At 35.4% G+C, this 25,529-nt stretch overlaps 1 protein-coding gene and 1 pseudogene across 11 annotated transcripts in view; one reads left to right on the top strand and one right to left on the bottom strand.

The window, feature by feature from the left end:
* STXBP5L (syntaxin binding protein 5L) overlaps window positions 1-25,529 on the bottom strand; it is a 327,812-nt gene that overhangs the window by 244,019 nt on the left and 58,264 nt on the right. For 10 of the 11 annotated variants that reach the window (XM_043874859.1, XM_043874853.1, XM_043874861.1 and 7 more), the window contains exons 4-5: window positions 10,829-10,910; window positions 7,240-7,340 (exon numbers count right to left, since the gene is read on the bottom strand). In XM_043874859.1, coding sequence (XP_043730794.1) covers window positions 7,240-7,340; window positions 10,829-10,910 — 183 coding nt within the window. Of the gene's footprint in view, window positions 1-7,231; window positions 7,341-10,828; window positions 10,911-25,529 lie in introns of those variants that run through there. The other variant, XM_043874862.1, reaches the window with a different exon arrangement.
* On the top strand, window positions 4,491-4,865 carry LOC122675775 (annotated as a pseudogene).

The raw sequence follows: 25,529 nt of genomic DNA on the forward strand, positions 1-25,529 counted from the left end.
ACATTTCCAGGGACTTCCAGTTCAAGATGGCAGAGTAGAAGGACATGTGCTCATATCCTCCTGCAAGAACACCAAAATCACAACCAGCTCTTGAACAACCATTGACAGGAAAATGTTGGAACCCACCAAAAAAGACATCCCATGTCCAAACACAAAGAAGCCACAGAAAGACGGTAGGAGGTGCACAATCAGGATAAAATAAAATCTCATACCTGCCAGGTGGGTAACCCACAAATTGGAGAACAGTAATACCCAAGAATCTCTCCCACTGTTGTGAAGGTTCTGAACCCCACATCAGGCTTCCCAGCCTGGGCATCCAACAAAGGGACTGTGAATCCCCAGGGAATCCGACCTTGAAGGCCAGCAGGATTTGCTTATAGGACTTGCAAAGGACTGAGGGAAACAGAAACTCCAATCTTAGAAGGCACAAATCTTGCATGCACCAAGACCCAGAGGAAAGGAGCAGTGACCCCACAGGAGACTGAACCAAAACTATCTGCTAATGTTGGATGGTCTCCTGTGGAGGTGTGGGTCAGCAGGGGCTTACCACAGGGACAGGGGCAGCACTCTGGGAAGGTCCCCCTTAGAGTAAACCCTCTTGGAGGTCGCCATTAACCTGACCATAGACAGAGGGCTGTGTTGCCTCAGGCCAAACAACTAACAGGCAGGGAGCACAACAATTATCAGCAGATAATTGGATAAAGCTTTACTGAGCAAGGCCCTGCCCACCAGAGCGAAGAAGGGAAGTGAAGTCGCTCAGTCGTGTCCGACTCTTTGTGACCGCATGGACTGTAGCCTAGCAGGATCCTCAGTCCATGGGATTTTCCAGGCAAGAATACTGGAGTGGATTGCCATTAGCAAGACCCAGTTTTTCCCACCACCAGTCCCTCCCATGAGGAAGCTTACAAAAGCCTCTTAGCCTCCTCCATCAGAGGGCAGACAGAAGAAGCAAGAAATAACCACAGTCCCACAGTGGCTAGAACAAAAAGCACATTACAAAAAGTAAATCAGGGTGAAAAAGCAGAAAGTTATGTCCCAGATGAAGGAACAAGATAAAACCCCAGAAAAACAACTAAATGAAGTGGAGATAGGCAACCTTCCAGGAAAAGAATTCAGAATAACGATAGTGAAGATGATCCAAGATCTAGGAAAAATAATGGAGATCCAATAAGTGTTTACCAAAGACAGAAAAGAACTAAAGAACAAACAGAGATGAGTAATACACTAGAAGGAATCAATAGCAGAATAATTGCAGCAGAAGATCAGATAAATGACCCTGAGGACAAAATGGTGGAAATCACTGCCACAGAACAGAATATAGAAAAAGGAACAAATTATATTTCTATATTCTAACAAAAATAATACAGAAAATGACATATATAATTTAATCATCATCATGTACAACTTACATTAGATATACTATCATTTTATCATTATGTACAATTTTCAATAGTATTTAAAACTATCAAATACTTATGACTAAACACAACAAAAATGTAGAAGATCTCTAAAGAGAAGACTATAAATGTTATTTAGAGAAATCAAAGAATATCTAAGTAAGTGGTGGGATATAATAAATACCATGTTCAATTCCCTGTCTGTGATTCTTCCAATGAATCAATGTCATCATTGTCAACGACAATCAAACAATACTGCCATTCTACATCATCAAGGCAATGTCAATTCTCCCCAAACTGACCTACAGCTTCAAGATGTTTCTAATCAAAATCTCAGGAAATGTGTTTGTGGAATATGACAAGCAATTTCTAAAAGTTAAATGGAAATACAAAAATACAACCAGGATATATTGAAGTATTATGGTTAACCAAATCAAAGAATACCCATAACAATGAAAATAATAAACTACAGCTACATGCAATGTGAGTGAAACTTCCAAATATAATGTTGAGCAAAAGATGCCAAATATAAACAATTGTATATGTATAATTTCATTTCTATAAACGTCAAAAACAATAACTTTTGAAATCAAAATAGTGTTTGTTACATTTGAGGGTTAGGTAATAATTATTTAACACAGAGGGATTTCTGTGGTTTTAGTAATTTTCTCTTTCTTGAACTGTGTGTTACTTTTGAGGCATACAATTAATATTTACACAGTCTTGACGGTTTGGTAATATTTGCATACATACACAAGAAAAGAATAAGGAAACATTTTATGTGTTGATAAGGAATGGTCTTGAGAATATATAGAGAGAAAACAAGGTACAAAACCGTTTGCATGTTACAACCTGTATAACAGAAATGTGTGATACTTTCATATTTGTCTATAAATACAAAAAATAGAAAATTACATTACATATACATTTGCTTATATGTAAGAAGAAAGATCCTTCACTGTACATATGTTTTTTATCTTTGAATGTCTAACCAGGCAAATATGTTAATAACTTAAGAAAAATTTTAAAGAGAAATAGTCCATATTATCTCTATAAAGCAATATAGTTTTTAAAATTTGGGTTATAAATAGTTCCTAAAGCCAACACTGATGGGTCAAGTTTGCTAGAGATTTCATAAATAAGGTTCTTAACAAAATACTTCTTCCTGGAAATTTAACTAATATTACTTAGAAATGTTTTGATGATATTAATTATCAGAATACCACAAATAGAAAAAGAATAAACTGATATAATAAGTACAAATACTTTATGATCTGCATATCATAGTCTCACTGTTGAAATTTACTTGAAAACCATATAAAATAATTCTAGGCTTTCCCCAATGTTACACAATTTATGATCAGTGATAGTAATGACTGCTAATATGCCTTAAAAGGTGAATGCTTAATTTTACTCATTTTTCAGATCATACATCACAGAAATAAAAAGTTTTTCTTCCATATTTAGGTGTATAAAGTAAGATATGAGAGGACCCAAGGGTCATCAACAATTTAAGCCTGGTTGCCACCTTCAAAGATTATAAAACCAAAGATTGAAGGTGCTCTATTTAAAAAAAAAAAAAGAAACACTAAAATTTACAAACTATGTAAACTAAATATGTATATATGTATATTACATAAGCATAAGGATATGAAAGAATGTTGCCCAACATTCCAGTCATACAAGGATTAAGCTGCAACAACTCACTGCAAGTATACCCAGAGGGTAGTTCAGGAGAGAGAAAAACAGGATGGAGCATTCTGTTTTGGATATATGGCCCAAAGACAGTTAAGATTCATATCTAAGAAAGAATTTCAACAGTCCCAGATTCTTACATCTTCCCATACATAGAGAAGCACTTACATCATTAACTTAAGATGTCTTCTCTTTTTGATTAGCAATAATCTTTTATGCCTGACTCTATGTTTCTTCCAGTGAAAAAAATTAATATAAATACTGGTTCCTCAGTACCTTTTTTGCAACAGTTCCTCAAAGCTATCTGAGAGGCTATCTTCCAGGCCATATAGTTCCCAGTAAGACCCTCAATAAAACTTCACTCACAACTCTCACACTGTATATCTGTCTTTCAGCTGACAGGTATATAGAAATTTGTATAGTTAAATGGCCTATTTAGGAGGACTTAGTGTTCCCAAAAATGCTTGTTTAAATTCTCCTTTGTTGACTTAAGCCTTGCCTTCACCATACATTTAAGGATTTTTATTCTCTCCACAATAAATAGTGATATTAATGATTATTCTCAATGTTAACATAATTTATCTCTCAAGATGATAAATATCATGTTTTTGTAAGCATTAAAATAGGCAACCCCAGATAGTTACATGTAAAAGAATGAAATTACACTTCTTAACACTATACACAAACACAAACTCAAAATGGATTAAACATCTAAATTCAAGGCCAGACACTATAAAGGTCTTAGAGGAAAACACAGGCAGAACACCTTCAACATAAATTGCAGCAAGACCTTTTTTGAACCACTGTCTAGAGTAATGAAAATAAAAACAAACAAATGGGACCTAATTAAACTTAAAAGCTTTTGCATGGCAAAAGAAGCCATAAACAAAACAAAAAGACAGCCCTCAAATGGGAGAAAATATTTGCCAATGAAGCAACCAACAAGGGATTAATCTCCAAAATATATAAACAGCTCATGTAGCTCAATATAAAAAAATAATAACCCAATGAAAAATTGCACAGATCTAAATAGACATTTCTCCAAAGAAGACATAGAGATGGCCAACAAATACATAAAAAGATGCTCAACATTACTAATTATTAAGATTAGAGAAAAGCAAATCAAAACTACATGAGCTATCATCTCACAGTGATCAAAATGGCCATCACCAAAAAGTCACAAATAATAAATGCTGAGAGAATGTGGAGAAAAGGGAACTGTTGGTGGGAATGTAAATCAGTACAGCCACTACAGAGAACAGTACGGATGGTCCTCAAAAATCTACAAACAAAACTGCCATATGACCCAGCTATCCCACTTCTGAGCATACAACCCAGAGAAAACCATAATTCAAAAAGATACATGCACTTTTCTTTGTGCTGGTATCACTCTCGCAACCATGGTGAACGTTCCAAAAACCCGCCGGACTTTCTGTAAGAAGTGTGGGAAGCACCAGCCCCACAAAGTGACACAGTACAAGAAGGCAGGGATTCTTTATATGCCCAGGGAAAGCGGCGTTATGACAGGAAGCAGAGTGGCTATGGTGGGCAGACTAAGCCGATTTTCCGGAAAAAGGCTAAAACTACAAAGAAGATTGTACTGAGGCTTGAATGCGTTGAGCCCAACTGTAGATCGAAGAGAATGCTGGCTATTAAGAGATGCAAGCATTTTGAGTTGGGAGGCGATAAGAAGAGAAAGGGCCAAGTGATCCAATTTTGAGCTTCATATTTTGTTTTATTATGAAGACAATAAAAGTTTGAGATCATTTACTTCCTTTAGTTCCAGTTGGTTTTTTTGGAAGGGAAATAAAAATGCCATCAATAAAATCCTCTTTGTGAAAAAAAAAAAAAGATACATGCACCCCAATGTTCATTGCAGCACTATTTACAATAGCCAGGAAACAGAAGCAACCTAAAAGTTCATCAATAGAAGACTGGATAAAGAAAATGTGGTACACATAGACACTGGACTGTTACTTAGCCATGAAATGGAACTAAATAGTGCCATTTGCAGAGACGTGGATAGATCCGGAGATTGTCATACAGAGTGAAGTAAATCAGAAGAAGAAAAACAAATATCACACAAAATCACTTACATGTGGAATCTAGAAAAATGGTATAGATAAACTCATTTGCAAAGCAGAAATAGAGAGACATATGTAGAGAACCAACTTAGGGATACCAAGGGGAAGGGGTGTTGCGATGAATTGGGCGTTTGGGATTGACATATACACACTACTATGTATAAAATAGATAACTAATGAGAACCTACTGTTTAGCAAAGGGAACTCTACTCAGTGCTTTGTGGTGACCTAAATGGGAAGGAAATCTAAAAAAGAAGGGATATATGTATACATATAACAGATTCACTTTGATGTACAGCAGAAACTAACACAACATTGGTAAAGCAACTATATTCCAACAAAAGTTAATTAAAAATATAGGTAATCCCTACAAAGTTCCCAGTGTTTAAATTTGTCCAAAATCTGTCAGCTTGCTTTTATATTGCTACCAGTTAAATACACCTCAATTGAGTTAATAAAATTATAATCAGAAAACATCACTAATCATTTCTTCTCCCCAAAATGGCTTTAAAAGGAACCAGAACATTTCCTTCAACAATCCAGTTGTAAGGGGAAAAAAACTTGTTCTGCTTATCTACATAAAACTGTAGGGCCAGATCTACTCAAAATATTGACAAACAAAAAATGCTACAAGCAGAGAAAGAGATAAAATCAATATGGCAATACCTGAGTAGGTACTATTTTTAGTAGTAAAGATACAAGGAAACATATAACAACTCTTGACTGATCTTTCAGTTTTTCATATCATGAAGTTTCTGCTACATTACTTATTTTAAAATTTAAGATAAAATAAACCAAAATTAGATTGAATATGAAGGAAGAAGTTCTACCTAGTTTTAGCAAATAGCTAAAATACAAATTTTCTCCACTCAAAAAAATACTGGATATAATAAAAACTTTCATTGATGCTGAATTCCAAAATACTGTGGATATAATACTCATGAATATTACTCAGAACATTGAAGGTTAAGTAATATGCAAATGAGAAGAAAAAGTTCCCGGTAGAAAAATGAGTGTCTGTATAGATGCCATTCTTTCTTTTCATCAAACCTATAAAAACCTTTACTTCATTAAGCTCTGCCTACATGGTGATGACTCCATATGAACTATAACCATTCAACAAAATAAAATAAGTACTTTCTTGAGCTCTCAGCAGTGACTGTCTCTATTATCTACCTACCTCAGTTGTGACTAGTACTTGCAAATTTGTGTAAATTTACCTCTCAGAGATTTCTTTCTCTTTCTTTAATATCAAATTTTCCTGTGCTAGCCCTTCATAATCACTGCAAAAAGCCTGACAGCTTCCCAAATAATAAAAAAAAATCAAGTCATTTGATAGTTAAATAACAGAGATGGTTAATAAAATACAAATTTTACTTCATCTTGAGATGGATTATCAGCTAAGTAGATGTCTGTGATATTCTAGCTCTGGTTGAAACAAACACTAGAAACATTAAAATTTTGTACAGTTACAAATAAAATCTAATAATTCTTCCATATCCGTTCTAATAATTGTTCCATATCTGTTAATTTTTTTCCAATTATTATTTCACTATAAAGTGGAAGAATTTGAATTCTGATCAATTAATCATCTCTGAAAATGTTAATCTTGAATGTATAATGTTGCTCAACAGTTAGTACCAACAATTTTGGATGTCTAAAATCTGTCTCACATTTTTTAAGGTAAAAAAAAAAAAATTTAAGCAAAAAAGTGAAAGTGTAGGAGGTAACTTCCAAGATCAAAAAGTGTAGAAATACATTCAGTATTTACTTGCTTTTAAATTTTAGGACTGAGTTTTCAGCACCCTGGCCCAAGAACGAGAACGTATCAATTGTCGAAGTTCTGGTTTACAGAGAAGAGAAGAATGCTAGGAGTTCTCCACTAGAAGATGATTGAATCTTTATCAATGAATTTTCTATATAAATAAACTATTATAAAAGCAAGCATAAATATTTAGAGCTATTAAAATTATTTTAAAATTTTTTTCAAAAATTAACCTGAATCCTGTTCAGCAAATCATTTTCTTATACATTAAGAAATTGTGTAACTCTTACATTCTTACCGTTCTCTGTTAAATTTGAGAGAATGAAGAATAGCTGGCTTTTTTTGTCTAAGGTTCCACAAATGAAGTGTATCATCTGAACTTGCACTGACCAAAGCACCCTGGAACAAAATGAAGACAAAATGAGTGATTTACTTAATTTATGTTTTTTGTGAAGCAAAACCTAAACTAATGTACTGAATTTTTCAGTGCTCTTTATTTGTATTTATATAATGTAGAAATACAAGAAAATACAATGAACATATTTCAGTCAGGAAGCCTAAGAATGCTAAGAGTAGAAGAAGGAGGTAAACTACCACATATGGATTGGTGAGAATGATTAGCTCAAGGAATATGCATTTATCAATAGAGGGATTATTATTATTATAAGCATCATTGTAACTATTAAAGATTTCTTATATTTCCTTTGTGAAAAACTATTCTTTTTTGTTTCTACTATTTATATATATATATATATATATATATCATGTAGCTCTACAGAGAAGCAAATATCCAATTTAGTTTTAAAACTGCAATCTAATCACATAAAAATTCACCATTTCTAAAAATTTTCTATACAGTTGAGATGTACATATTCTTCCTAAAAAGTTTATACTTGATATAATTTAATTTGTCTTCACAGTTCAAGAAGATTCATCTGTGACAAAAGAAAACATTTGTAGTAAAAGTAAACATTTTTCCAACAAGAATTCAGTATAACTACAAAAATAATAAGAGCCTTTTTATACAAAGCCTCCAAATACAAATGAATCCTACTTCAAATATTTAAAATAGGATGGGGTCTACCTATTAGTATGGCAGACACAACATGGGCAGAAAACTAGCTGCCATGTATGACTTCTTATACATGTATTTAAACTACTTACTTCAGAGTTAACTAAGATCATCTTAAAACTATGTCAGAACTTTTCCCATTATGAATTTCCCAGCAAAAAATGTCAGTGCTTGCCCTATGTCAGAGCCTGAAGCTACTCTAGAGTACTGAGTGTGTTCTGTAAAACTGATCTTGCACAATCATGGCAGTCCTGAGATATCTAAAATTCTTCTTATATTTTTCAAAGTACTCTGTTACACGTAAGCTTTCATAGTTTATTAACTCAACCACAGATATCAAAATGATTAGCCCATGTAAATGCTAGAAAGAGCTATACCGAAATTCCTAGAATTTATTTCTTCTTTAGGAATTAATGAATATAGGAATCTAAATGACACTTCCGTAACAATTCCTAAGACAAACAGATGCTCATGTATCGTGATGGTTCTCGTGACACTATTCAATATGTAACTATGATTTTAGTCTCAGAGAAAAATAGCTTTTAAAACAACAATCATAACAGAGTATAACCATTAAAATGTTTTAAAATGTAATTTGCGTATTTGTACATAAATATGTAAATTACACATATTCAAAAAGGTATACATTGATATATATATTTTAACATGATCTCACAGGTAATTACACTCCATGCAATAAAATGAATCCTATACATGCCTTGAGGATTTTTGTATTTGTATGCTTGCTTTATTTGTAAGCTGTTCTCAAATACTTTACATATTCAAACTAGAAAATTATTAGGATTTCTTAGAAGTACTTGATGAGCTACAATTTTTCTGAATTATAGAGCAGTGACTTCATTTCTCAAGAAGGCAGAAACTCATTTGGGACAGGGTGACGATAGACCATGATACACAAAATGAATAAAACATAATATCATTTCATGATACATGAAATTAATAAAATGTAGTTCGTGCTATACGAAACACATATACTATGCCAAAGGCAATGAAAGTAAAATAAACCAGCAAATGTTTAATAATATCTTAGTGTAATAGATGAATATATAATATAGGAAGGAAGTCAGTACTAATAATGCTATGATAAAACTAGGAGATAACAGCATTTAAGGGAAGTAAACAGAACATTTGAACGTAACAGTGCCAGCAGAGACATAACACCCATCAGCAGGGTGTCTAGGACTCATTTACAAAAACAAATCTATAAGAAGCACTGCTAATGAAGACCTGTGAAGATTAAAAATTGAATAAAAACACGTGTCATGAGGTCAGAGGCTGGGAAGTTTGGGAAAAGGTACAGAAATTGAATTTAAAGGCAGATCAAGGTGAGTAGTTGAGGATAGACAACATAAACACTGGCAGGCTTGTCAGTTTTGAAGGCATGTCTTTATTTATTCTTAGTTATGTAACAGCACAGAGGCAAATTTAAGGCCTTGAAGACAATTCTCAGAGGACAGGACACAGAGAAAATCACCTGGAAACAATTTACGATTACCAGTAAACATCTATACAGAAGGCCTGAAAGACTGAGATCTTTAACTAGGAGCTGCAAAGTTGTTGCTGTTCAGTCACTCAGTCGTGTCTGACTCTTTGCGACCCCATGGACCGCTGCGCACCAGGCTTCCCTGTCCTTCACCATCTCCCAGAGTTTGCTCTGGGAGCTACAGTGTAACACTGAGATTTCAAGAAGGCTGTCATTCTAGATACTAATGACTAGCTATTACAATAAAATATTTAAAAAAATCTTTTCCCTGCTCTTCTTTATTTCCCTCTCTCATTTTGGTGCCCCATAGTAAATATGCCTACCACATGAAATATGCAAGGTCTGTCAATAAGAAGAATCTCAGAGCCTTCTGAAAAAGATTTTTGAGTCAAGAAAAGTAAAATGTGGACATGTCTCAGTATCATAAATTTTTCATATCTCAGGTATCACTGATACAAAGTTATATGAAATATTTTACCCATGTTTATGAGTAAAAATTCTTAGAAATTTATATATATATAAATATATATGCAAATACATAGAGCTATCAAATAAAAGATCATCATTCATGCCATAAGAAAATGACCAATGATACCTCATGTTTTTCTCTCAACATACTGACTAATTTGCTAAGTGCTCAAATTTGGTATGGCATAAACTCTTAAAACATTTTTGTATTTACTGACTCACATAACATAAAAGAGTTCTAGAATACTAAAGGATCCATTGTAAAAACATGAGTCAAGAAGGCCTTAAGCAGCCTTCAACTACACTTTCTGAGCTTTACAAACTTTGTCTTTAGGGAGTTCCTCATCACCATAGGTCTATAAAAATAGGAATAGGGTAGGCAGCCAATTGTCAAAATAGCTATGCACTCATATACCAACAAATGATTATAAAGATACAAACAAAGACATTCAAATTATAAAACTGAAAAGATTATTTAATGGAAGATAAAGACAAAACATGAAAATTAACACTAGATGATTAAACAAATTGGTGAAAGGAGAGTGCAGAGTGAAAGTTTAATGGTCAGTACAGCAATCAAAGGATTTTAGTAATTTTTTAAAAACCACTTGAACAATTAATCTATAAATTATGCTACATAATCACAATAACAGGATCTTCTGGTAATACAAATTTTTTCCTTTAAAATTTAATAAATTAACAAATACAGGAGTGCAGTCTTTAACGAAAAATGTCACCATGAATAATATTTCATATGTATATATCTTTAAGCATGTAGAAAAATATTATTAAAACAATTACACAATGTGTGTGTGAGATATAAATATTCAAGAAGATCCTTACCTCATTGATCAAGAATTGGAGTTGCAGGACAGCCGCACCACTTTCATGTTGACAATAACAATCAACACCAGGTCTTCCAAGTCTAAAATAATAAAAGTCAAGGATTCTAACATTTTAATTAGCATCAATATTAATGTGCAAAGAAAAAAACTAACCTACTTAGCAACCAACATTTGGCTTATTATTTACCTTTATTTTTGTAAATAAAGGGTTGAAAAATCATGGCCTTAGTTAATGAAAATTATATTATACAGCATTGTTTGCCAGGAAAATGACTGAATAAGATGTCCCTCACACATCAACCCCCCTCAACAACAATAATTTTGCATCTGCATGCACAGACCAAAGTGCATTCTCAGGAACTTCAGGATCCAGGTTGGAGGTTATGAAGGTGCAGTCCATTTTCTCCACTGAGGAGATAGAACTGCCTCTAGGCAGCTGACTCACTGACTGTGGTCTCAGCTATAGAAACAGAAATAGCTCTGTTCCTCTGAGAATTCAGCTACAATCCCATTTGGCTCTGGGGTCTGTCACCTGCAAATCCCATATGTCAAGAGATCCAGAGGAGTCACATTTATCCATGTATCAGGTTAACAGGCATAATCAAGAACTTGTTCCTGGCTGTAGACCAGGAAGTGGGCTTTGAACCAGCTCCAGCTCACTCCACCTTTGGAGGAGAGCCCCTGGAAGTAAGGTATAGTTCATTAGACTGTTGATTCTGAAACGGCCCCCTAACAGACCTCCAGCAGGTCTCAGCCACAGTTTAGAAACAATCTTGCTGGCATAGGAACCCCTTAGGAAACATGCTTGTCTGGGCCCTCTAAAATCCTAAAAAGGATTTATACTCAGCTCAAGACCCCTCACTGCCACAGTATGCTAGAATTTCTGCTGGCACAAAGATTAGACAAAAGATACTCCTGTCTCTGCCCCTTGGAGTTTCTGAAAAAGCCCTATATATGACTCTAGCTTCCTCATATCCATAGTCTGCCAGTCTACAACAATCCTGAATGACCAGTGTCCCAGTGGGAAACACTCCTACTTGGAGATCTGAAAGGGCCCTACACTGAATTCCAGTCCCTCCCAACAGCAGTCTGTGAACAGTCCTGCTACCAAATATACCCAACAGGACAGACTCCTGTCTATACTCTCAGAAATTCTGAGAGGGCCCAATATACCATACATTCTCCTAGCACAAGGACCTGTTGGCTGAGAACCCATGCATGGACCCTAAAGCAGACTCTTGTCCCAGTTCTACCCTACTGAACAAGGTACTACAGGCAGTCACATCCACCCAGGGACCAGAAGGGATCCATCCATACCAGCCCAAGACCCAGTACCATGCCCACAAGTCATAGATGCCACTGTAGACCCAGCAAAAACTAACTCCCATGCATGCTTCACAACAGCAATTATGGATGCAATCCTATCAGCTCAGGAAACAGACAGGAGGTTCTCATCTCAAGAAACCAGTTTGTAAAGATTGGAAAGGTGTTTGCTTCCACAAATGCACAGACACCAATATAAGGCTACACAGACAACAGAGAATTATGCAAATGTGACACCACCAAAGGAAAGTAATAGAGGTCTAATAACTGGTTCCAAAGAAATGGAGATTTATGATCTGCCTGACAAAGAATGTAAAATAATCATCTTAAACTGTATGAAATGCAAGAAAACACAGAGAGACAATTGAACAAAATCAGGAAAACAAAATACATTTAATAAAAGAAATGGAGAGAGATCAAAATGGTGGAGTAGAAGACACTGAGCTCACCTCCTCCTATTGAATACATCAAAAATAGATCTACATGTGAGGCTTGCTAAAAATAAACTAGAGACTGGCAGAAAGGCTCTTTTACAACCAAGGGTGTAAAGAAAGATCCACATAGAGTCAGGTAGTGAGGAAGGCAAAGTGATCAGGACCAGTGCCTAGCAGGAAGCACAGAAAAAGAAGGGGATATCACAGGTTGGGAGGTTCTCCCTGAGGAGTGAGGGGTTTGGGCACCGCAGCCATTGTGTTGGAATCAGGAAGATGAGCTTCCTAAATGGCTTTAAAAACCTGCAGAGTTCCAAACAATAACAAGGAGAGAGAAGAAAGTCGTCCTAAGTGATCAATGCAAGGAAACAGAGGAAAACAATAGAATGGGAAAGACTAGAGAACTTCCAGATGTTCCAGTTGGAATTAGAAAAGGAAGAGGAACCAGAGATTAAATTGCCAACATCTGTTGGATCATAAAAAAAACAAGAGAATTCCAGAAAAACATTTTCTTTATTTACTACGCCGAAGCCTTTGACTGTGTGGATCGCTACAAACTGTGGAAAATTTTTCAAGATATGGGAATACCAGACCACCTTACCTGCCTCCTGAGAAATCTATGGAAGAAACAACAGTTAGAACCGGACATGGAATAACAGACTGGTTCTAAATTGGGAAAGGAGTACTTCAAGGCTATCACCCTGCTTATTTAAACAATATGCAGAGCACATCATGCAAAATTCTGGGCTGGATGAAGCACAAGGTGGGATTAAGATTGCTGGGAGAAATATCAATAACCTCAGATATGCATGCAGATGACACCACCCTTATGGCAGAAAGCAAAGAGGAACTAAGGAGCGTCTTGATGAAAGTAAAAGAGCAGAGTGAAAAAGCTGGCTTAAAACTCAACATTCAAAAAACTAAGATCATGGCATCTGGTCCCACCACTTCATGGCAAATAGACAGGGAAACAATGGAAACAGTGAGAGACTTTACTTTCTTGGGCTCCAAAATCACTGCAGATGGTGAGTGCAGCTGTGAAATTAAAAGACACTTGCTCCTTGGAAGGAAAGTTACAACCAACCTAGATAGCATATTAAAAAGCAGAGACATTACTTTGCCCACAAAGGTGCATCTAGTTAAGCTATGGTTTTCCCAGTAGTCATGTATGGATGTGAGAGTTGGACTATAAAGAAAGCTGAGTGCCAAAGAATTGATACTTTTGAACTGTGGTGTTGGAGAAGATTCTTCAGAGTCCCTTGGACTGTAAGGAGATCAAACCAGTCAATCCTAAAGGAAATCAGTCCTGGGTGTTCATTGGAAGGACTGATGCTGAAGCTGAAGCTCCAATAATTTGGCTACCTGATGCGAAGAACTGACTCATTAGAAAAGACCGTGATGCTGGGATAGATTGAACACAGGAGGAGAAAGGGACGGCAGAGCATGAGATGGTTGGATGGCCATCACTGACTCGTTGGATATGAATTTGGGCAAGCTCTGGGAGATGGCGGTGGACAGGGAAGCCTGGCGTGTGGCAGTCGACAAGGTCACAAAGAGTCGGATAGAACTGAGCAGCTGAACTGAACTGACCTGAACTTGAGAAAAGAATAGATGAACACAGTGAGAATTTAAACAAGGAACTAGAAAATATAAAAAAGAACCAGTCAGAGAAAAAGAAACCAATACAATATTATAAAGTAATTAGCCTCCAATTAAAATAAATAAATTTATATTTTTAAAAAATAGTATAACAACTGGAATGAAAAACATACTAGAGGGAATTAACAGACTAGGTGACAAAGAAAAATGTACATGCAATCTGTGAGACAGAATAAATGAAAACCACCCAAGCATAACAGGAAAAAGAAAAGTTTTTAAAGGTAAGGATAGTTTAAGAGATCACTGAGCCAACATCAAGCATTCATATTAACATTCACATTATAGGGGTCCAAAAAGTAAAAATAGAGAAAGGAGTTTAAAATGTGTTCGATAAAATTGTGGCTAAAAATTTCTAGAGCCTGAAGAAAACATCCAGATATAGGAGGCACAGAGGACCCCAAACAATGAACCAAAGAGACCTACACCAAGAGATATTATAACTAAAATGGGAAAACTTATAGATAAAGAGATAATTGCAAAGGTGGCAAAGGAAAAACAAAAAGTCACACACAAGGGAACACCATAAGGCTTTCAGCTGATTTTTCTACAGATTTAGCAGACCAGATAGGAGTGGCATGATATATTTAAAGAGTTGAAAGGGGAAAGCGTACAACCTGGGATACTCTATTCCACAAGATTATCATTTAGAAATGAAAGAGAGATAAAAACACTTTCTCTGACAAGCAAAGACTAAAAGAGTTCAATACTAAATTGAGCCTAAAAGAAATGCTAAAGAGTCTTCCCTATGTGGAAAAGAAATGGCTATGGTAAGAAGTAAGAATTAATGTCAGTCAGTCAGTTCAGTTGCTCAGTTGAGTCCGACTCTTTGCGACCCCATGAAGCGCAGCAAGCCAGGCCTCCCTGTACATCACAAACTCCCAGAGTTTATTCAAACTCATGCCCGTCGAGTTGGTGATGCCATCCAGCCATCTCATCCTCTGTCGTCCCCTTCTCCTCCTGCCCCCAATCTCTCCCAGCATCAGGGTCTTTTCCAATGAATCAACTCTTCGCATGAGGTGGCCAAAGTATTGGAGTTCCAGCTTCAGCATCAGTCCTTCCAATGGACACCCAGGACTGATCTCCTTTAGGATGGACTAGTTGGATCTCCTTGCAGTCCAAGGGACTCTCAAGAGTCTTCTCCAACAACACAGTTCAAAAGCATCAATTTTTTGGCGCTCAGCTTTCTTCACAGTCCAACTCTCACATCCATACATGACCACTGGAAAAACCATAGCCTTGACTAGACGGACCTTTGTTGGCAAAGTAATGTCTCTGCTTTTAAATATGCTATCTAGGTTGGTCATAACTTTCCTTCCAAGGAGTAAGCGTCTTTTAATTTCACGGCTGCATTCATCATCTGCAGTGATTTTGGAGCCCCAAAAAATAAAGTCTGACACTGTTTCCACTGTCTCCTCATCTATTTCCCATGAAGTGATGGGACCAGATGCCATGATCTTAGTTTTCTGAATGTTGAGCTTTAAGCCAACTTTTTCATCTCCTCTTTCACTTTCATCAAGAGGCTTTTTAGCTCATCTTCACTTTCTGCCATAAGGGTGGTGTCATCTGCATATCTGAGGTTATTGATATTTCTCCCGGCAATCTTGATTCCAGCTTGTGCTTCCTCCAGCCCAGCGTTTCTCATGATGTACTCTGCATATAAATTAAATAAGCAGGGTGACAATATACAGCCTTGATGTACTCCTTTTCCTATTTGGAACCAGTCTGTTGTTCCATGTCCATTTCTAACTGTTGCTTCCTGACCTGCATACAGGTTTCTCAAGAGGCAGGTCAAGGTGGTCTGGTATTCCCATCTCTTTCAGAATTTTCCACAGTTTATTGTGATCCACATAGTCGAAGGCTTTGGTGTAGTCAATAAAGCAGAAGTAGATGTTTTTCTGGAACTCTCTTGCTTTTTTGATGATCCAGCAGATATTGGCAATTTGATCTCTTGTTCCTGTGCCTTTCCTAAAACCAGCTTGAACATCTGGAAGTTCTCAGTTCACGTATTGCTGAAACCTGACTTGGAGAATTTTGAGCATTACTTTACTAGATTCATAGGCAAGGAAAAATCTTACTAATAAAGGCAAATATATAGTGAAGACTATGGATCAACCACTTAAAAAAGATAATGTGAACATTAAAGGACAAAAATTGTAAAATCAACTACAAGAAACAATTAAGGGATAAATATGAAGGTGTAAAATATGTCATTAAAAACAAAAACATGGGGGAAGGGAGTAAAATATGTAGATCATTTAGAATGTGTTTAAGCTTAAATGACTACCACTTTGTAACAAGTTGACATATAGATCAACATATATAAATCCCATGTTAACTACAAATCAAAAACATACAATAGATTCACAAAAACAAGAGAGAAAGGAACACAAGCATGGCACTAAAAAAAAAATCACTGAACCACAAGAAAAGAACAGAGGAGACCCATAAAACAAAAAACAAGAAACAAAATGTCAATAAATACATGCCAATCAATAATCAGTTTATACGTCAATGGATTAAATGCTCAAGTCAAAAGATACCAGATGGCTGACTGTATTTAAAAGAAGGACACATCTATATCCTGCCTATAAGAGACTCATTTCAGAGCTAAATGCACACACAGACTGAAAGTGAGGGAATAGGTAAAAAACATTTCATGCAAATGAAAACAACAAGAAAGCTGGGTTAGCAATACGCGTATTAGACAAGATCTACCACAGAGGAAAAATAAAGGCATTATATAATTCTAAGAAAATAAGTAGCTTGCAGGACGGTTCCTACTTGTCTCATGCAGCAGAAGATTCTTCACTCTTGATCTACAAAACCTCTGATGGAAAAGTTACTAGGACAGCATATGATTTACATAAAACACACTGCAGACTTCCTGGTGTGCCTTCCAGCCTCTCAGTTCCCTGGATCCTGTTAGATCCCAGTTTCTTATTACCATATCATATCCATCATGGAAGAATACCTTGTACTGTTCCACCTAAGTCACTGGGTCCAACGGCACAACAAAAGATTGGTGGAATAAGAATGCCTACCTGCAGCTGTAGGAATTCTTTTCCATGGAAACGAAAAGCCTGCCTGCTCAGCAAGTTGAAAATGAAGGAGTGGCTCAAAGTAAAAGAAAAATAACTTAAAGACTGTACCATGGAAAACAAAGAAAAACCAGTTAACACAACATTTAATTTAGAAAAATTTGAGGGGAAAAATACCTGAAAGATCTGTAGGCAATCATAATGTTTTTCTTTTACTATCCTTGAGAGTTCTTAGAGTGCCTTAAAAAAACATGTTGACTATGTGAAGCAGTGTTCCAACTCAAACAGAATAATATGCTCTTAATACCTGAGGTTTGAGGAGACTATAGATATGTTTTAGCATTACTGTAGCAGGAAAATATAGAGAGAATAAATTATTTTTATAGCAGATCTTTAGCAAAAAATTGTAAGTAGGAAAATAATTTGCTCTTTCAAGAGCAATATTTATCATGATGTCTTAGGTTAATCCTGGAGGAGGAAACGGCAACCCACTCCAGTATTCTTGCCTGGAGAATCCCATGGACAGCGGAGCCTGGCAGGCTACAGTTCATGGGGTCGCAAAGTGTTGAACATGACTCAGCAACTACACAATGATAGAAGGATCAGTACAAGAGGATATAACATTCATTAACACATATACAGCTAATATAATGGTACATAAGTATATGAAGCAAATATGGACAGATATAAAGGAAGAAACTGACAATAATAGTAGAGGATTTGAATAGTGCCTTATATCAATAGAGTATCCAGAAAAAAAATACTAAAGAAACAGTAGTCTTAAATGACACATTAGACCAACTGAAGTTAGGCATCCAGAGGACTTACATCCCCTAACAGCAGACTATACATCCTTCAAGTGCATATAATACATTCTCCAGGACATAGTGCATGCTATGTCACAAAACATGTCTAAACAAATTCAAAAGGATAAAAATACACCAAGCATTTTTTCTAAAAAAAAAAAAAGAAAAGAAAGAAATCTAGAAATTAACTACAGAAAGGAAAACAGATAGAAAACATATACATACGACACTAAACAAGAGAGAGGAGACATATGTATACAAAGAGCTGATTCACTTTGCTGCACAGCAGAAACTAACACATTGTAACACACCTGTATTTCAATATTTTTTTTTTAAATTAAAACACAACATACTAAACCTTAGGGGATACAGATAAAGCAGTTCTCAGACACAAGTTAAGAGCTATAAGCATCTATACACAGACAAAAAATCTCAATTCAGTAATCTAAAATTGCACATGGGAAACAATAAAAGCAGAGAAAACTAAACCCAAGCAATCAGAAGAAAGGAAATAAAAAAGAATGAGCTGATATAAATAAAATGGAAAATAAAACAATAAACAAAATCAGTGAAAGCAAAAGTTGGTTCTTTAAAAAAAATCAGCAAAATTCATTTAGCTACATCAACCTTAAATAAAGAAAATACACAAGTAATTAGTCAGAAACTTAAAATGTGACTACAAATCTTATAAAAATAAAGATTATAAGGGGATATTATAAACAATTTATATGCCAACAAATTAGATAATTCCTCAGTCTGTGGAATTTTCCAGGCAAGAGTTCTGGAATGGGTTGCCATTTCCTTCTCCAGAGGATCTTCCCCACCCAGGGATAGAACCCAGATCTCCTGCAGTGTAGGCAGATGCTTTACCATCTGAGTCACCAGGGAAGTCATAAATAAAGAGAATACACAAGTAATTAGTCAGGAACTAAAAATGTGACTACAAATCTTATAAAAATAAAGATTATAAGGGGATATGATAAACAATCTATATGTCAACAAATTAGATAGTATAGAAGAAGAATTAACAAACTCCTAGAAATACATAAATTACCAAAACTGATTAGAAAAGAAATTTTAAAATCTGAATAGTCCTTTAAAGCAACTGATTTAGTAATTAACTATCCAGGATGAAAAGCCCAGATGGCATCATTGGTGAAATATACTAAGAAGTTAAGATTACTACCTATTCTTCATTAACTCTCTTAAAAATCAAAAGAGAAAACACTTCCCATAAGACACTATTAGGCCAGTAGTGGCTCAGACAGTAAAGCATCTGCCTGCAATGCGGGAGACCCGGGTTCAATCCCTGGGTTGGAAAGATCCCCTGGAGAAGGAAATGGCAACCCACTCCAGAACTCTTGCCTGGAAAATCCCATAGATGGAGGAGCCTGGTAGGCTACAGTCCATGTGGTCACAAAGAGTCAGACACGACTGAGGACTTCACTTTCACCCTGATACCAGATTCAAAGATATTACAAAGAAAGAAAACTAAAGACTAATAATTAACTAATACAGACATAAAAATACTTAGCAAAAAATAATAAAAATGAATCCAGCAACATCTAAAAAGGGTCATTTCTTATGATCTGATAAGATTTACTCCAGGAATGCAACACTGGTTTAACAACAAAAAATCAATTAATGTAATACATATATTATCAACAGACTAAAAGACAAAAATTACTTGGTCATCTCAAGAGGTGGAGAAAAGGTACTTGAAAAAAGTTTGTACACCTTCTTGGTAAAAACTCTCAATAAATTAACAATAGAAAGAAATTTCTTCAATCTGATAAAGAACATGTACAAAAAACCTACTGCTAATGCCATACTACTCAAACAATGAATAATTTCCTTCTAAGACAAGGAATGAGACAAATATGTACCAGAGGTTTTATCCAGGGCAACTGAACAAGAGAAATAAAGGATACCCAGATTAGAAATGAAGAACTAAAACTATTTGTAGATAACATGATCTTGTACATACAGGTACACTTTATTTTACTGTGCTTTACTTTTTTAGCACTTCTCAGACACTGAGCTTTTTTACAAATGTAAGGTTTATGGCAACCCTGCATTGTGAGATGATGATTAGCATTTTAAGCAATAAAGTATTTTTCAATTAAGGCACGTACATTATTTTTTCAGACATAATACTATCGCATGCTTAACAGGCAACAGCAGAGTGTAAACATAACTTTATATCCACTGGGAACCCAAAAAATTCATATGACATTTTATTGTGGTATTAGCTTTATTGCAATGGTCTGGAACCACAATATCTCCAAGGTATGTCTGCACACAATCCTAAGAAATACACTGAAAAATCATTACAACTAATAAAAGAGGTAATATTAAGGCTGCAGGTAACAAAATCAATGTACAAAAATCAACTTTATATACTAACAAAGCACTATCCAAAAATAATTAAGAAAATAATTATATTTACAGTAGTAAAGTAATAAAAGAATCTGTAATAAATTGAACGAAAGAAGTACAAAACATGTATTCTAAAAACTATAACCATTAATGAAAAAAATTAAAGACCTAACAAGTGGAAAGACATCTAATGCCCATAGATCAAAAGACTTAATATTGGTAAGGTGGCAATACTCTCCAAATACAGAATCAAAGAAATCCCTATCCAAATCCCAGCTGGATTTTTTTTTTTTTTTTGCAGAAATAGATAAGACAATGATTTTTGCAGAAGTAGACAATAGACAAAAATTCATATGGATATTTGAGACCCAGGATATACATAAAAAAAAAAAACCTTAAAAAATAAGAATAATGTTGGAAGACTCAAACTTCATAATGTATAGAAAGCTATAGAAATCAAAACCAATGATGTGCTGAAATAGAGTAGACATATAGCTAACTGGAACAGAATTGAGATTCTAGAAGTAAATCCTCACATATTTAGTCAACTGATTTTCATCAAGGATATCAAGACAATTTAATGGAGATAGACTTCTTTTTAGGAAATATTACTACAACAACTGAATATCCACATATAAAGTGATGTGGATCCTTATAGCATATATAAAACTTAACTCAAAATGAATCACAGCTTAAATTAAAAAGCTAAAACTATAAAACTAATAGAGGAAAATAGTCACAGTAAAACAAGTCACACAAATTTTCTGATTTGCCATTGCATATAAAAATTATGTTTATACTATACTGTAGTCTATTAAGTGTGTAACAGCATTATGTCTTAAAAAATCCAATGTACATATCTTAATTAAAAATACTTAATTGCTGCAAAGAGCTAAACATCATCTGAGCCTTCAGTGAGTCACACTCTTTTTGCTGGTGGATGACTTGAACCATTGCAAGAATTAACAAAAAGTGACACAGAGACACTAAGTGAGCAAATGCTATTAGAAAAATGGTGCTGATAGACTTGAAGACACGAGTTACCACAAACCTTCCATTTATAAAAATGAATACCCCAAAGCAAAATAAAATGAGGTATACTTGTATTTAATTCATAGAACTGTATATTAATAGAAAAAAGTCAAATTTACTATATGAAAATACTGAAAGGTGAAATTTAAACTGATAAATGTATTCTCTAAAAAGAAAAGTAACATCTCTTAAAAACATATATTATGTTAAAACATAAGCCTATTTTTAATATAAAAGTAAATAAAAAATTATAAAGCATGGAGATGGTCAACTTAGGGAAACAAGCAATATCCAACTATATGCTGCCTCTAAGAATACACTAAATGTGAAGACACAAATAGGTTAAAATAAAAGAGATGGAAAAATATGCACCATGCTAATACTAATCAAAATAAAGCTTTAGCAGCTATATTCATATCAGAAAAAGTAAAGTTCAGATCAAAGAATATTACCAGAGACAAAGAAGGTCATTTCATAATGTAAAGAGTCAATTAATCAAAAGGACTTAACATTCCTAACTGTTCATACAACTAAAAACAGAGCTTCAAAATACATGAAATAAAACAAAACAAACTGATAGAACTGCAAGGATAAGCAGATCTATCTAAAATGATAGTGGGGAATTTCTATACCACTCTCTCAGTTATTAGAAGTAGATTTTAAAAAATCAGCAAAAATATAAATTTGAACAACACTCTCAATTTTACCTAATTAATATTTACAGATAAATCCAACCAACAACAGCAAAATATTCATTCATTTCAAAATTCTCATTCATTTAGCATTTATTATGATAGACCACAGACAGGGCCACAAAACAAGCTTCAGTTAATTTAAAAGGATTCAGTTCATATACTGTCTGGCCACAAAGGAATTAAATTAGAAATCAATAATGAAAGAATTCTAGAAAAATCTCTAATATTCAGAAACTAAATAAAACATTTATAAATAACCCATAGTTAAAGAAAACAAGTAGAAATTAGAAAAGAATTCAAGCTGAATGGAAGAAAAACACATGTTAAAATTTGGAGATGGGGAATTACAATTCTGCCAAGAGGGAACAGCCCTATTACTCCCAGTTTCTGTCTTTCATAACTGAAAACAAGAGCAAAAACCCTGGAGATAACATTATAAACAAGCAAAAGTAAACTCTGAGGTAGAAAGAAAGAAAGAAATGTCTAGGCATCTCAGGACTTATGGAATGACACAGTAGTGAGTTCCTTGAGTTTCCTTTGTGTCCCATATACGCTAGACAGGGCACTGCAGAAGTTTTCAACCCAGTACCACCAATTAGCACAGGTGAAAAATAAAGACAAAAACAAAAAAATCCAAGAAAAGCTATTCTCCAAAAGGACTGAGAAGAGGGTGGGCTAAAAGCAAACTGTGGCATTCTCCATCCTATTCTATCCAAACAACAGGGAAAAAACCATACTTTCCTCCTTCCCACTCCATGGAGTTCAAGAGGGCTGACTAGGGAGCTGATCATCTACCTCATCTCACTCCTGCCATGCAGAGAGTACACTTTAAATCCTATAGCAACTGGTATTTAAGGACACAAGCAGATTGCTAATCACCCATCCCCTGCCTGGAAGAAGCAGGTAGCACTTTGTTCCACTGCCAGGTTATATCAGTGCACTAAGCAGGATGCTGAATTCCCATCTCCACAGCAGTGAGGCAGGGGCAGCGATACAACCCTGATGGGGTAGTACTATTGAGTCTAAATCAGCAGTTGATCTTCTATCCTCTTACCAGTATAAGGAAGTTATTTTAATTTCTCCAACAAGATATGGCAGCACTGGAGTACAGTGGCAACAAGTTTGAATGAGGTAGTATAAGGTGGGGCTAGTTATCATTACGTTTCACTCACACCCTCCTAGCACCCCAAGTCAGCAAGGTGATAATTTGGAAGCAGAATTCTAACTTCCACTTGACAGCAACAAGACTGAACAAGGTGGGTGAAGCAGGGCTAGTCAGCAACCACATCATATCAGAGAATCCTAATAGTAGCTGAACCACTATTCACATCAATGAGGCAAAACAAGGTGGTGCAGGGAGAAGTGATTGATACTATGATTCCTTTATCTCCTGATGTCACTGGAGTACAGTGGCAAGGTGAACTTCCACTCCACCCACTTGAAATGAAGCAGTATCAATCACTACCCTCTCTTTTCAGGGATGAGTATATTGACAGGGCTCACCAAGAAACTGTACATACCCATCTGGGACTCAAACTGCAAGGGAAGAAGTAAAATGGTCACTCATTGCAGATGACAATATACTGTACATAGAAAATTCTACAGTCTCCACCAGAAAACTACTAGGATATATAAATTCAGTAATGTTATAGGATACAAAATTAATACACAGAAATCTGTTACATTTCTATACACTACAAGAAAGAGAAATTAAGAATACAATACCATTTGCAATTGTATCACACAAAACTAACCAAACTGATCACATGGATCACTACCTTGTCTAACTCAATGAAACTATGAGCTATGCTGTGTAGAGCCACCCAAGACATATGGATCATGGTGGAGAGTTTTGACAAAATGTGGTCCACTAAAGAAGGGAATAGAAAAACACTTCAGTATTCTTGCCTTGAGAACCTCATGAACAGTACAGTATGAAAACGCAAAAAGATCTGACACTGAAAGATGAACTCCCCAGGTCAGTAGGTACCAAATATGCTACTGCAGAAGAGCAGAGAAAAAATTTCATAAGGAACAAACAGGCTGAGCCAAAACAAAAACACCATCCAGTTGTGGATGTGTCTGGTGGTGGAAGTCAAGTCCAATGCTGTAAAAAAACAATACTGCATAGGAACCTGGAATGGTAGGTCCATGAGTCAAGGCAAATTGGAAGTGATCAAACAGGAGATGACAAGAGTGAACATCGATATTTAAGGAATCAGTGAACTAAAATGGACTGGAATGGGTGAATTTAATTCAGATGACAATTACACCTACTACTGTGCGCAAGAAGTTCACTTAGAAGAACTGGAGTAGCCCTCATAGTCTACAAGAGTCCAAAATGCAGTACTTGGGTGCAATCTCAAAAACAACAGAATCATCTCTGTTTGGTTCCAAGGCAAACTATTTAATATCACAGTAATCTAAGTATATGCCCCAACCACTAATGCCAAAGAAGCTGAAGTGGAACAGTTCTCTAAAGACCTACAAGATCTTTAGAACTAACACCAAAATACATGTCCTTTTCATCACAGGGGTCTGGAATACAAATGTCAAAAGATACCTGGAGTAATAGGCAAGTTTGGCCTTGGAGTACAAACTTAAGCAGGGCAGAGGCTAAAAGAATTTTGTGAAGAGAACACATTGGTCATAGCAAACACCCTCTTCCAACAACACAAGACAACTCTACACAAGGACATCACCATATGGTCAATACCAAAGTCCGATTGATTATATTCTTTGCAGCTGAAGATGAAGAAGCTCTATAGAGTCAGCAAAAACAAGACCAGAAGCTGACTGTGGCTCAGATCATGAACTCCTTATTGCAAAATTCAGATTTAAATTGAAGAAAGTAAGGAACCACTAGGCCATTCAGGTATGACTTAAATAAAATTCCCATGATGATACAGAGAAAGTGACAAACAGATTCAAGGGATCAGATCTCATTGAGTGCCTGAAGAACTATGGACGAAGGTTCGGAACATTGTACAGGAGGAGATGAACAAAACCATCCTGAAGAAAAGAAATGCAAAATGGCAAAATGGTTGCCTGAGGAGGCCTTATAAACAGCTGAGAAAAGAAGAAAAGCTAAAGACAAAGGAGAAAAGGAAAGATATACCCATTTGAATGCAGAGTTCCAAAGAAGAGCAAGGAGAGATAAGAAAGCCTTCATAAGTGGACAATGCAAAGTAGTAGAGGAAAATAATAGAATGGTAAAGATTAGAGCTCTCTTAAAGAAAATTAGAGATACCAAGGAATATTTCATGCAAAGATGGGCACAATAAAGGACAGAAATGATATGGACCTAACAGAAACAGAAGATATCAAGAAGAGGTG

The sequence above is a fragment of the Cervus elaphus genome, chromosome 19, assembly GCF_910594005.1.
Source record: "Cervus elaphus chromosome 19, mCerEla1.1, whole genome shotgun sequence".
In the NCBI taxonomy this organism is placed as follows: domain Eukaryota; kingdom Metazoa; phylum Chordata; class Mammalia; order Artiodactyla; family Cervidae; genus Cervus; species Cervus elaphus.